Raw genomic sequence first — 15,000 nt, 5'->3', positions numbered from 1 at the left:
AAACAAACAAAAAAAAAAAGAAAGTTGGGAAAATTACCTAGACAGACATAAAAATTCAAGCAATAATAACTGAGACTTAAACTTTTTGATGTATATGGATCATAAGAACAGACAAAGTTCAGAAACAAACCTGTCTTAACAAATGCAGAAATGGTCACATGGCTAAAAGAATTCTACTTCAAAGTGTGCCAAGGTACAATAATAAAACACAAAACATGATAAGTATGAAAGAAGAATCTGCAAAGTGTCAAAGTTCACCTTTAAAGATAATGAAGCTATAACCTACATCTTGAAAGATAATGCCTGTCAATCATGTATTCATCAAAGCGTAAAGAACTCTTGCAAATTAAGAAAAAGGCAAACCACCCAATCAAAAATTGGTCCAAAATAATCCATCTAGGACAGGAAAGCACCTTTTTTTTTTTAAATTAGATATTTTCCTCGTTTACATTTTCAATGCTATCCCAAAGGTCCCCCATACCCACCCTCCCAATCCCCTACCCACCCACTCCCCCATTTTGGCCCTGGCGTTCCCCTGTACATATAAAGTTTGCAAGTCCAATGGGCCTCTCTTTGCAGTGATGGCCGACTAGGCCATCTTTTGATACATATGCAGCTAAAGACAAGAGCTCCCAGGTACTGGTTAGTTCATATTGTTGTTCCACCAATAGGGTTGCAGTTCCCTTTAGCTCCTTGTGTAATTTCTCTAGCTCCTCCATTAGGGGCCGTGTGACCCATCCAATAGCTGACTGTGATCATCCACTTCTGTGTTTGCTAGGCCCCGGCATAGTCTCACAAAAGAGAGCTATATCTGGGTCCTTTCAGCGAAATCTTGCTAGTGTATGCAATGGTGTCAGCATTTGGAAGCTGATTATGGGATGGATCCCTGCATATGGCAATCACTAGATGGTCCATCCTTTCGTCACAGCTCCAAATTTTGTCTCTGTAACTCCTTCTATGGGTGTTTTGTTCCCATTTCTAAGAAAGGGTAAAGTGTCCACACTTTGGTCTTCGTTCTTCTTGAATTTCATGCGTTTGGCAAGTTGTATCTTATATCTTGGGTATCCTAAGTTACTGGGCTAATATCCACTTATCAGTGAGTACATATTGTGCGAGTTCCTTTGTGATTGGGTTACTTCACTCAGGATGATACCGTCCAGGTCCATCCATTTTCCTAGGAATTTCATAAATTCATTTTTTTAATAGCTGAGTAGTATTCCATTGTGTAAATGTACCACATTTTCTGTATCCATTCCTCTGTTGAGGGGCATCTGGGTTCTTTCCAGCTTCTGGCTATTATAAACAAGGCTGCTATGAACATAGTGGAGCATGTGTTCTTCTTACCAGTTGGGACATCTTCTGAATATATGCCCAGGAGAGGTATTGCGGGATCCTCTGGTAGTACTATGTCCAATTTTCTGAGGAACCGCCAGACTGATTTCCAGAGTGGTTGTACAAGCTTGCAATCCCACCAACAATGGAGGAGTGTATCCCTTTCTCCACATCCTCGCCAGCATCTGCTGTCACCTGAGTTTTTGATCTTAGCCATTCTGACTGGAGTGAAGTGGAATCTCAGTGTTGTTTTGATTTGCATTTCCCTGATGATTAAGGATGTTGAACATTTTTTCAGGTGCAGGAAAGCACCTTTACGTGGCAACACGTGTGTGACAACACCTAGTGTCATTAACCATCAGGACATGCACCACCATGGGCCATTTGGCAGGACCAGGGAGGGCAACGATGGTGGTGAACGGTGAGCTGTCACAATACTCAGTATTACTAACTGTGAAATTTTCTCCGGAAAGTTATTTGGAAGCATTTTCTGAAGCTAGAGGTGTTGCTACATGCAATATGGCTAAATCTGATGGAGAGAGTCCTGAGTGACAGGAAATTAGCGTGTTCCCTGCATATTTGCATGTTAGTTCCAGAACTGACAACAGGTATCTATAGTGCCAAGACCTCTCCTGATACTATTCTGTGCACATCCATTCAGAGCACAGCATCTCTAGCGCTGATCTATGAAATGGTGGAAATATTCGATACTCATTTCCACACGAGAGCTATGCAGATGCATAAACTATCTAAAATTACCAAGTAGGGGCTGGAGAGATGACTCAGTGGTTTAGATTGCTTAGGCTTTCCAAGTGGACCTGAATTCAATTCCCCTACTCCGCTGTTCACAACCACCCATAACTTCAGTTTCTAGGGATCTGATGCCCTCTTCTGGTCTCTGTGAGCACCTGCACTCAAGTATGTATGCTCTACCCCACCTACACACATGCGAGCGCACAGTCTAAGTCATAAAACTAAGTCTTCCAACACATCACCAAGCTGTACTTCTAGGACTGACATTCTACCTTGTATGGATGCTTTGACACGAGTCAAAGAATTCAATAATATATCCAAATCCTTGAAGCAAGTTAGCAGGCTATCTAAAAGACTGGAGAAAGCACTCAGCATGAGACTCTTAGAAATATTAATGAATTTTCCAAATAAGTAGGAATCACATGGTATAATTTCAGATACATACCATAGATAAGAAATCTGCAAATAAAATTTTAAAAAGAATCAAGTGGTGTATGGAAAGCAAGTTGACCTCCGTAAAGGTCAGACCAGTCTGTATCAACACCCAACACATTCTTCTCGAAGAACCCTTAGCAGTATCACAAACACACACACACACACACACACACACATAGACACACACAGAGAGAGACACACACCACGTATCCACACACAGACCCACACAGAGACACATATATACACCACATACCCCCCCGCACACACACACACTTAAAGCAACAATACTCCTTCAGTAAGGGTTGTAAATCTTCACAACTTTCTGTGGCTATGCATTAGAAAAATATAAAGCAGCTACATACTTCAACCCAGCCCTTCTCCTTCTATGGATGTATCTGAGGAAATAATTGCAGACATTAGCAATAGCTGCACTTACCAACATGATTTAGTATATGCTGCACATGGTGCTTTGAATTGCATTTGCTCATTTGACAATTAAGTAGCAGTTCTAGGTGTCTAGTTCATGCCAGATGCTTGGGAATCAGTCATACGAATAGTATATGCTGCGTGGCCACACTGAGCTTTGCAACGCCACTGTCGGCATCATCAGCATCATCTTAAAGTTGGTTTAACAGGAGGCAGTAAGTAGCTTTACCTGGTTACACAGTCAGTCAGTGATGGCACCCATTTTGCCTCTAGGCAAATTAGCACAAGAGTATAGATTATCACATATATAATAATCACATAACTGTATATAATCACATAACTGTTCAAAAATTTATACACACATATATTGATGGAAATCTGGATGCCTATATATTATTTTCTGTCAAATAGCTTTTGGATAATTCGGAGACATTAGAAATTATATAGAGATTCATTACAGGCATTTGTTTCAGGAGTATGCGGCAGCTACAGAATGGCATGCAACATAAAACCCTGAGAACGAAGAAGCACAGCGCTGGGAAGGGATATTGACACCACATGTGGATCTTAAACATTTGGAGGGGAAAGGTCTATTTTTAGAGAGCTTAGTGAAGGCATATGTGTCATAATTTCCTTTTGGGGAAAGTATATTTGTCACCATACATTTCACTGTATGGGTAAAAAAATCTGGGAGAGTATGAAAAGTTAAACTGTATCCCTGAGGACAGAAATGTGTAGCATACTTTCTAGTTCACAGAGTTCCATATTGCTTGGATTTCCTAATAACAAGCATGTATCCTATAGTATTTCCACTTTAAAGTTCAAATGTTTCAAGGCAATGGTGTTGGGTATTTCAAGACAATTTTCATTTCAACTTCTACTCTTCTCGGTTTATAGTGTATGCTATCTTTTAATCTGCATGTTCCCATAAATGTGGGAAATAGAAATATCACAGATCTGATGTGGGGCATGTTGAGAGTATGCCTCAGTTTCTACAAAACATGTTAGAGCTCCCATTTAGTAGCACACTCATAAAAATTGAGTGAGTCAAACAAGAAAAATATTATATATTGCTGTACATGTATGTGGGCCTGGGGAGTGGACTTATGTATGTTTGCTTGTATATGAAGACCAAAGGTTGACATCTGATGCCTTCCTCGATGGTTCTGCAGCTTATTTGAGGCAGGCTCCCTCGCCTATCAGGGAACCCTCTGAGCTGCATTTCCCTATCTCTTTATTCTGAGCTGGGAATTCAGACTCAGGACACCATGCATGGATTGTTTTTTTAAAATATAGGTGTTGGGTATACAAGTTTAGGTCCCCTTTCTGGCTGAGCTATATGCCCAGCTCTTATTTATTTTAAAGAGATCACAAAAGAGAAGTTTTTATTTTAAAGTTTCCCTCAAAAGATATGTTCGTGTTGTGTCTGTAACTGTGGCTCCTTAGAAGGAAGGTCATTTCGGGTGGCATTAAGGATCTTGAGGTGGAACTTACCCTGAATGAGATGACTCTTTAATTTGATGACAACGTTCCTTATAAGGAACTAAAGGGAGAAATACAGAGGAGACCAAGTAAAGGCAAAGTGGGACTGCACAGTGGTAAGTAGACTGACTAGGTCTGCTGGCTGCAACCAGGACAGAGGTGTGGAGCAGTTGCCCCCTCAGATCATCTGGAAGGAATCACAGTACTGGATCCCCATCAGAGGTAGCAGGCATTGAAACACGTACGAATGAATTCCTATCCTCCTAAATTTCCATGCATTGGTGGAAATCTGTTACACTATCCCTAGGAACAGAATACATCTAAATATATGATTAGTATTTGTTTGCATTTCAGAACCAGGACCTGCTATTGGCTAACATGAAATAGAGTTCTGAAGACAAAAATCTTACCATTTAAACTCTGTCCTACTTGTATCACGCTGGAGACTGAGTCTGTGACTGAATCATGGAGAGTTCTTGTATCAAATGCAGTACTGTTCTCCTCCAGACCGTCCACAAAGAAGCTGATTGCCGTCTGATGCACCTGGAAGATTTATCCCCGTCACCAAGTACACAAACTTTTGCTTGGCTCAAACAGCATGCCCACAGCCTTTCTGTCTTTTCTTCAAGTCATTTCACTCTTTCTCAGCTTCCTTCAGGTGGAAAATGGAAGCAATTTATATTAATAGCAGGACAGTATCTCTGCATGTTACAAACCCAGAGAGGAATCTGTACACTGGGATTTTCATGCTGTGCTGACGTATCCTGGGGTCCTCATGAGGTTTGGATAGTGTTGTCGTGTGTGTGTGTGTGTGTGTGTGTGTGTGTGTGTGTGTGTGTGTGTGTGAATTGATAGCTAGGCTCTCAGCTTTCTAAGGGTTGTGTTAATTTTTTTAAATGTTAATGACATCCTGTCCATACTTAGAAACAAATTAACACATAAGGGGAGAGATCTCCAAACCCAGATAATACCCAAGAAGTGGGTATTGCCTGAGTCACTAGTGCAAAATGCTCACCATAAACACCCGTTACTTTAGGTACTAGAGTACAGGTGATGGTTTTTAAATATACTTTCCCATTATAAAATAACATTAAAAATTGGCCAATCACATTTGAAGCTGATATCAATCAAACAATCTAACAGCTATCAGAGGAGAGCCAACTTTTCCAATAAATACCCAGAGGATATTGCAAGCTAAAGTATTGGCTAAATAGTTCCTTACATGCCATCAGCTCTGATGTAGCATTGGCAGAGAGGCCATCAAAGGTACTTAAACAAATAGGCCTGATCAGGTGTCAGTTTAGCATTAAACACAAAACCAGGTGGCCAGTCAGATATGCCCCACTGATTGCAACCTGATGACTTCTGAGTTACAGTATAAAGAAATGAACATGCTGTATGATATGAATCACCAACCAGTCAACATTTAGGAGGCAATACCTTCTAGGTTGTGGTTATTCATGGTCTTTGATGATTCCACATGGATTCAGAATAAACCAACTATTGTGTCTACAAAACAGTCTGTGTGCTGACATGCCGTTGACTGTAAAAAGCATTCAAATTCTCAAACCAACTCAAGTGGAAAGAGAAGGGTCTGAGAGGAGGAAAGGACAGGCAGAAAGAGGGAGGAGGAAGATGAAGATGTATGACTATGCAATTAAATGGCTGATGTTTAATACTTTAATGAAGTTCAATCTTGGGAATTATTCTAGAACAAGGTTATTCTAAAATGGAGCTTGACAGATAATGAAGTTTGAGCTAGGTTTACTGTAGGTTCATTGATTAAATAGATGCTCTAGCCTGGTGTCTGCCTTCAATAGTAAAGACAGTTAATGTATATGTGAGGTCAGAGAGCACATGGAACTTTACCAGACACACATCGCTATGAGCCTGGTGTGGCTCTATGATTCTTTGTACGTCATTGTGTCAAAGTGAGTTTTTATTTATTTATTGGTGTTTAAGAATTTCATACATGCACATAATGTATTTTGGTCAAAGTCACCCCACCCCCTCACCAGTAACCTTCCTCCAACCACTGATCCTTTCTAAACTATTTCATCAGGGTCCTGTTAAAAAGGATTTGCAACACTGAAGCAAAGTGAAACCTTTACATTATTATGTGAATTCTTGTCAAAGGGATACCTTTCCAGAGTCCCCCACACACACACTCAGAAACCAAACTCAGGAACCTAGGGGTCAGGGGTGCAACTGCTTGGTAAAATGAATCTCCTTAAAAAAGAAAGAAGTTAGGCGCCATTGTAATCCTTCCTTCCAGTCAATTGCTCTCATTTTACTGTGTCCTTTATAAAATAGACTGAGCCAGGATTGTATGAGAGTCCATTTTAAACAAAGCTGAAATAGACCTAAAGTCATATACTGGTTCCTCATGAGCCCAGATCTATTTCTCTCCACTGAATAGTAGGGGAGCGCCTCTTTTTCCCTTGCATCCCATTTTTCTCCGCCGGCTACTGTTATTTGGTGTTTGACTGTTATCGTTATGAAAGATACAGGCTCTTCCAGTTTGTTATTTGTAGTATTATCTCATGTTTTACAGCATCTTTGCACAACATGCAGGCTACATGAAATATAACTAGAGGAAAGTTCCCGGTGGTATTAATGCATAAAAAAGAACGCGGTTCCATCTCTACTGTCTTTACCCAGCCCAAAAGCTGATGAACAGCCAATTTTCCTTTATCACATTAGCACAGCCATGAGGGAAACACATTTGTTCTCGTCAGTTACACTAAAGATACTATTACCAATCTAACATATACATGTTTTATATCAGCAGTATTCTCAGAGCTTGAGAGAGTCAACAATATATTAACAGGAGCATGACAGTTTATTTAAGAAAAGAAAATTGTCTGTGCAGAGGGACAGAAGTTAGAAATGTATGGCTGAAGCCCGGTGCCACTGCTCTAATAAAGGTGATAACTCTTGTGCTTTCTTTATAGCAGGTAGCACTCCTGTGACAGCTCTGTCATATCATTCAAATAAAAATGTTGTCTTTTACAAGTTTAAGGCTACCTTTATTTCCAGTCAGATAGAAAGCACGCTTTTGATTTTCTGCGTTCTATCTGCCACCACTGCTCAAGACCTTCATCACCTTCTGTTTTTATCAACTCATCACGCCGTTGCTTAGTAGAAGAATTCGGTGTCAGTCACAGTGAATTCCAGAACAGGGTTTCGTTTGCCTGGCCCTTTAAAAATGATTCATGCTGATCTCAAGCTGTTCTCCCCACACCAAGCCCTCCCCAACCGACCATCTTTCTATAAATAAGATTAAATCTTTGGTTTTCTGAACCATGTTTTATGTTACAAGATTGTCCAAACTATTTTACAATTCTGATCTGAAGCACCATCGCAGCGACACCATGGAGACAATAGTGGCCTTTTGGTAATAGCTCATCCCAGGACTCTCTCTTGCTGGTTATTGAGTGGAATAAGAATGTATACAATGGGATTTCTGATTTGTGAAGAGAAAGCTTCTTGCAAAACCCTCCTATAGATCTCACTCTCTGGCCCTGGGCAGAAGAGAGCAGCCTACACATATTAGTTGGTGTGCTTTGAATGAGTAAATTGGCCAATCCAGCAGCATTTGAAGAGGGTTTTAAACCGACCCCCTTAAGGGGTCCGCAGGCACATGCAAATATGTGTGAGCCATTCTCAAGCCTTTATTCCATGGGAGCTCCTTGTTCTATTTTAACCATTACTTAGCTATTCAACAATATGCCCCATAAGAGGCTAGACATATCCATTTGAGAGAAAGGGGGTGTACATGAAGATAGTAATAGAGTTCTAGGCACTATCGTCCTGCACTTACACCTGAATTGTAAAGAATTTATTTCAAAGGACACAACAAGAAGGGCTTGATGGTGCACACCTGCACGTCCAGCACATGTGATGCTAAGACAGAAGGATTGCCAAGCTGAGTTCCAGCCTGAACTGACTCCATGGTATAACTCTGAAAAAACCCTAAAACATGTGTAAGTCTATATGCACATTTCATTTTATATATACTTATATATTCATTTTATTATATACATGAATATTAAAAGAATTTTTTCCTTTCTGAGCTAACAGTACTTACATCAAGAGATATAGACTATCTAACAAAAATCCCAACACCCAGGTTATGAGAAGATTTTTTTTTTGAATTGTTGGTCAGGGATGTTCAAGAGACTTCCAAACGTGACAGGCTATTTCTGTTACCCTTGGTTGCCTAGGGAAGGTCAGTGCCTATTACTGAAGATGCTGTGCAGTTTGGACCTGGAACCTAGAGGGCCCAAGCTGGATTTGGCCTGAATGGGGACTTCTTTCATGGTACCAGAATGTGTCATGCAAGCTTCCAAGGAAGGGGAACAACTATCAATATCTAGCTATGATGCTTATGACTGACAGCAATGACCAGCATGGTAGGATGATCATAAGGATGCTACCTCAGAGTGGTAGAGCCCAACCTCAATGGATATATCTACAAAACACACTCATGTTTATGGTTCAGAGATCATTGCAGAAGAAAGGACTGGAAGATTGTAAGGGCCAGAGGAATAGGGAACTTGGTGTAAGATTATGTCGTTAAGTAGCTAGAAGCTACACCCATAAAGTCTCACCAACATGTCTGCCTAAACAAGACCTGAACACATAGACATACCCACATATACATAGACAAACATAGGGTTTTTTTTCAAAACAGAAATTCATACATTAGTGAGCAGTTACTAAAGGGAAAACATAGATAAATCTATCTAGAATAGAAATACTACCCACATACCACTCTCTCAAGAGGCTATATGTGATGACAAAACTTTTAACCTATCAGGTGATGTTTGGATCACCATAAATGACATTAGTTGTTTTGAACTTAAATACTGGATTTTAGTGTGGTCAACAGAGTACTATCGTTTGAAGGAATCCTGTGGCAAGGTACTTTAGAGGGTTCATGTGTGTACATACAACATGTATTTGTAATTTTCCTTGAGAAAAGTCACACTGCCTCAAGAAAGTCACTTTTCTTAATTAAGCTGGCCTCATCTTAAAGTCAAAATATCTTAAGAATTCTGAAAAACACCTGTCCTGGCTAGTTTTGTGTCAACTTGACACAGCTGGAGTTATCACAGAGAAAGGAGCTTCACTTGAGGAAATGCCTCCATGAGATCCAACTGTAAGGCATTTTCTCAATTAGTGATCAAGGAGGAAAGGCCCCTTGTGGGTGGGACCATCTCTGGGCTGGTAGTCTTGGTCCTATAAGAGAGCAGGCTGAGCAAGCCAGGGGAAGCAAGCCAGTAAAGAACATCCCTCCATGGCCTCTGCATCAGCTCCTGCTTCCTGACCTGTTTGAGTTCCAGTCCTGACTTCCTTTGGTGATGAACAGCAGTATGGAATTGTAAGCTGAATAAACCCTTTCCTCCCCAACTTGCTTCTTGGTTATGATGTTTGTGCAGGAATAGAAACCCTGACTAAGACAACACCTTTTTAAAATGTTTATTTATCTTATTCTATGAGCATTAGTGTTGCCTTTGCATCCTTTGTGTGCCTGGTACCCTTGGGGCCGGAAGAGGGAGTGGGATCCCCTGGAACTAGAGTTACAGATGATCGTGAGCCATCATGTGGATGATAGGAGCTTAACCCAGGTCTTCTGCAAGAGCAGCCAGTGCTCTTATCCACTGAGCCATCTTTCCAGCCTTAGAATAACATCGTTTTAAATAGCTTTAACATGAAGTGTTTGGCAACACAACCTAAATTCAAATTCACCTTTAAGAGATATTGGGTTATACAAATACACTGAAAGCCATCTTGAGTGTGAAGGAATTCAATCGGAAAGAAAACCGTCATGGCATGAACCAGAATTAAAACCAACTCGATGGGGGAAAAGCCAGTCTGAGACTTTCTGAAATAGAAATTGCCCTAAAATAGAAGCATCTATTTCTAAGTAGAAAAAAAAAACAGATTTGCATAAAAGATCCTACAATACTGCCTGTAGTTCTTAAGCATAAGACAATTTGTCCCCAACACTCCATAAAGTTATTTTAAAAATATCACGTATGTTATATCCCCCTCTGAAACCACGTGGAATTTCACCCCACACAACTGCTTGCCATTTTAAATCTAAATGTATTTTTCCTAACTTGTTTTATTGGATCGTTTCTCTATCAACCTCCAGCTTATGGAGCATCTCACTGGCTCGTGAGCACTATGGTGACTCTGCGATGAGAGCAAGTTGTTGCCATAGAGGTATTTGTCTGAATATTTAGGATTATTAAAAACATCTGACATGATAATGAGAATTATTCAGAGAATTGAAAACAACGAAATCCATTCAAGGTCTCGGAGTCTGAGTATACCACAGCCAGTTTGAATCCACCAATTTTAATCTGCCACTTAAGTCCAGTTAGCATTTGGAAGGAAGAGCCATTGAGTTCATTAGAGCCATCCATTGAGTCTTTCCTCTGTGACTCTATGGAGTGGTATGGTAAGAAGCATTTGACAAGCCTGGCCCTGGGACAGTAGCTAAGAGCTACATCCTGATTCTGATCCATGGAAGAGAGAGGAAGGAAAGGAAGGAGAAGGAGAGAGAGAAAGGGAAGAAGAGGGAGACAGAGGAGAAGGAGAGAGGGGAGGAGAGAGGGGAGGAGAGAGGGGAGGAGAGAGGGGAGGAGAGAGGGGAGGAGAGAGGGGAGGAGAGAGGGGAGGAGAGAGGGGAGGAGAGAGGAGGAGGAGGAGGAGGAGGAGGAGGAGGAGGAGGAGGAGGAGGAGGAGGAGGAGGAGGAGGAGGAGGAGGAGGAGGAGATCCTTTCCAACAAGACCGAATCTCCTAATCATTCTATTCCACTCCCCGATGACAAAGCATTCAAATACATGAGACTATGGGGGCCATTCTTATCCAAACCATGAGCCTGTGGGGCCACTCCTATTCAAACCACTATAGGCTCAGTGCATTCTTAGTGGCCCTATAGATTAAACCCTGAGTTGGATACATATTAGACAAGTAATTTCCCACTAATCTGTGTCTCCAGTGCTCTCTCTACTTTGTGTTTTGAGATAGGGTCCCACTAGGTTCCTCAAGTTGACTTCAAACTTGCAATCTCCCTGTCTCAGCCTCTTAAATACCCACCATGACAAGTCAACACATAATTTTACATCTATGTGGATCCATGTTTGGACAGTAGAGGCTCTGTAAAGATGAATTATGTGACATACCTGATAGATTAGGTCACAGCAGTATCCTTCCTCTCTCCCCCTCTCCCTCCCCTTCTCCCTCCCCCTCTCCCTCCCCTTCTCCCTCCCCCTCTCCCTTCCCCTCCCCCCTCCCCTCTCCCTCTCCCTCTCCCTTAGTATATTTGCTTTCTGATCTAAGAAACAAGGTCTGTTTACTTTTACTTTCCTACCATAGTTCTAAAGTCAGTTTTTTTCCCCAAGGAACTTCAGCTGGTAGGGACACTTGAGTAATAGTGGATATTTAGAAGTGAATGTGAGCTGATACTCAGTGTAAAAGACAAAACAACAACAACAACAACCAACACCAAAGGTCTCTCTGCCACTGCAGCTCAGCTCTGTTAGGATGTTCCTATGCCATTCAGCTCCCTTTTCAGGATATTCTTCAAATATTTGTTTAGCGAAGTCCTTCCCAATTCTACCTGTATTGGTTACTTTTCTATTTCTTCAATAAACACCTTGACCAAGGGCAACTTCGTGAAGAAAGGATTTATTTCTTCTTACAACGTGTAGTCTATTTTGAAGGGAAGTCAGAGAGAATATAAGACAGGAATCTGGAGGCAGGAACCAAGACAGAGACTTGCTTATCCTGTTGACTTTCTCAGAGCTTGCTCAATCTACTTTCTTAAATGCCCAAGGATACCAGCATAAGTTTGGCACCATCCACAAGGGGCTGGGCTTTCCCACATCAATCATAATTAAGAAAATGTCCTACAGACTTGACTATAGGCTGTCTGTTGGAGGCATTTTCTCAACTGATAATCCTCTTCACAAATAACGCTAGATTTTGTCAAGTTGACTAAAAACAAGAACAAAGCCAAAAAAAAAACCCACCATTTCCAACAACAAAAAGTCTAGCACTAACTAGCACACTACCCAAAGCCTGAAATTTCCAGGCTAGACCCCTGCTAAGGTTCTCCTCTTGCCTCTTCCCTCCTCTCCCTCCTTTTCTCTTTCCCTTTTCCTCCCTCCCTATTTTCCTTTCCTTTCCTTTCCCTTTCTTTCCTTTTTTCTTTTTCTCTTTCTTTCTTTCTTTCTTTCTTCTTTTCTTTCTTTGTTAATTCCTTTTCTTTTTCCTTCCTTCCTTTACTTTCTCTTCCTTCCTTCCTTCCTTCATTTCCTTCCATCCTTCCTTTTTCTATCTTTTCTTTCTTCCTTCCTTCCTTCTTTCCTTTTCTTCCTTTCTTCCTTTCTTTTTTTCTTTCTTTCCTTCCTTCCTTCCTTCTTCCTTTCTTTCCTTTATCCCTTTCCTTTTTCCTTCCTTCATTTCCTTCCATCTTCCTTTTCTTTCTATCTTTTTTCCTTCCTTTCTTCCTTCCTTCCTTCCTTCCTTCCTTCCTTCCTTTCTTTCTTTCTTTCTTTTCCTTCCTTCCTTCCTTCCTTCCTTTCTTTCCTTCATTCCTTTCCTTTTTCCTTCCTTCGTTTCCTTCCATCTTCCTTTTCTTTCTATCTTTTTTTCTTCCTTCCTTCCTTCCTGGTTTCCTTCTTTTCTTTTCTGTATCTTTCATTTTGTTTTTCAATCCTTTTGTGTATCTGTATTTGTGCTGTGGTGTAGACGCAGAGGTAAGTAAGCCACATTGGTTATCTGTCTTTCCCTTTCTTCTTGTTTGAGACAAGGCCCTTGAGGGTTGTCCTGTCTTTTTTTGCCTCCAATCTTCCCCACAGGAGCCCTGACACTAGCTGCACACTACCTGCCTTGATTTCCTTAAATTCTGAATATTTGAACTCATGCTTCCAGGACAAGAGCTGTAATCAGTGCACTGCCCTGCCACCCCCTTTACTTCCTCTCTTCTCAGACAATTCTTGTTCATTCCCACCATGTCAGGTATTGTTTCATCTTGCTTTCTGTCTAGAATATAAGCTCCAGAAAAGGCGTTTCTGTTTTCCTTCCCTGATTTATTCCCTGCTGCTCCTTCCTTCCCTAGAACTACAATTACTGCCTGCTGGGCACCCGTTCAATTTCCTCTGGATGAGTACAGCTCTGTGTCTAATGTCATCACAGTATGGGAGTGGTAAGCCAGTAGATTGAGGAGAACAGAAAAGCTCAAGGGCTGTGAGGAAATGTTCTCCAAGCCTTCAAGTGATAAGGGCACACCCCTCTCTCCTTTTACATTTCTGTCTTTATAAGACCTGATTGCCTTCGTGAGCCTAGAATAAAGATATACTTTCATTATATAAAACCAGAATGTTCCCTCTGTTACCCAAATCTCCTTCCTTTTGTGACCTTTCAGTGGAAAGTGAAGGTTATTTTGGACATTTTTGTTTGTCTCATTTTGTTTTGCTCTTACGGAGTCTTACTCAGCAGCTCTGACTGTCCCTGAACTATGTAGCCCAGGCATGCTTCAAACTTGTGGCAATCCTCCCATACCTCAACTTCCAGAGTGATGGGTTTACAGGTATGGGTCTCCACATCTGACTTAGTGAACATTTTAATGTGTGAGTTTCAAAATCACCCTTTCTCCTTCAAATTCTATCCAGTTTCACTTTTATATATCTTTATTTTTTTTAATTTTTAAAAATTTTTTATTAGGTATTTTCCTCGTTTACATTTTCTTTTTTTTTTTTTTTTTTGTTAAATGGTCCGGTATTTTTTTTTTCCATTTTTTATTAGGTATTTAGCTCATTTACATTTCCAATGCTATACCAAAAGTCCCCCTTACCCACCCACCCCCACTCCCCTACCCACCCACTCCCCCCCTTTGGCCCTGGCGTTCCCCTGTACCGGGGCACACAAAGTCTGCGTGTCCAATGGGCCTCTCTTTCCAGTGATGGCCGACTAGGCCATCTTTTGATACATATGCAGCTAGAGTCAAGAGCTCAGGGGTACTGGTTAGTTCATAATGTTGTTCTCGTTTACATTTTCAATGCTATCCCAAAGGTCCCCCATACCAACCCCCCCAATCCCCTACCCACCCACTCCCCCTTTTTGGCCCTGGCATTCCCCTGTACTGGGGCATCTAAAGTTGGCAAGTCCAATGGGCCTCTCTTTGCAGTGATGGCCAACTAGGCCATCTTTTGATGCATATGCAGCTAGAGACAAGAGCTCCGGGGTACTGGTTAGTTCATATTGTTGTTCCACCTATAGGGTTGCAGTTCCCTTTAGCTCCTTGGGTAATATCTCTAGCTCCTGCATTGGGGGCCGTGTGACCCATCCAATAGCTGACTGTGATCATCCACTTCTGTGTTTGCTAGGCTCCGGCACAGTCTCACAAGAGCGAGCTATATCTGGGTCCTTTCAGCAAAATTTTGCTAGTGTGTGCAATGGTGTCAGCGTTTGGAAGCTGATATGGGATGGATCCCTGCATATGGCAATCACTAGATGGTCCATCTTTTTGTCACAGCTCCAAATTTTGTCTC

The 15,000-nt window shown here is 41.3% G+C and overlaps 1 protein-coding gene across 1 annotated transcript in view; it reads right to left on the bottom strand.

Moving 5' to 3' along the window:
• The window catches only part of Ush2a (usherin), a 702,660-nt gene that overhangs the window by 641,566 nt on the left and 46,094 nt on the right, over positions 1 to 15,000 (bottom strand). The window contains exon 3 of the mRNA NM_021408.3: positions 4,839 to 4,971. Within this exon, the coding sequence (NP_067383.3) occupies positions 4,839 to 4,971 (133 nt within the window). The remainder of the gene's footprint in view (positions 1 to 4,838; positions 4,972 to 15,000) is intronic.

Source organism: Mus musculus, chromosome 1 (assembly GCF_000001635.26).
Source record: "Mus musculus strain C57BL/6J chromosome 1, GRCm38.p6 C57BL/6J".
Lineage (NCBI taxonomy): Eukaryota > Metazoa > Chordata > Mammalia > Rodentia > Muridae > Mus > Mus musculus.
The sequence above is the reverse complement of the archived record's forward strand: the minus strand, read 5'-3'. Positions and strand labels throughout refer to the sequence as shown.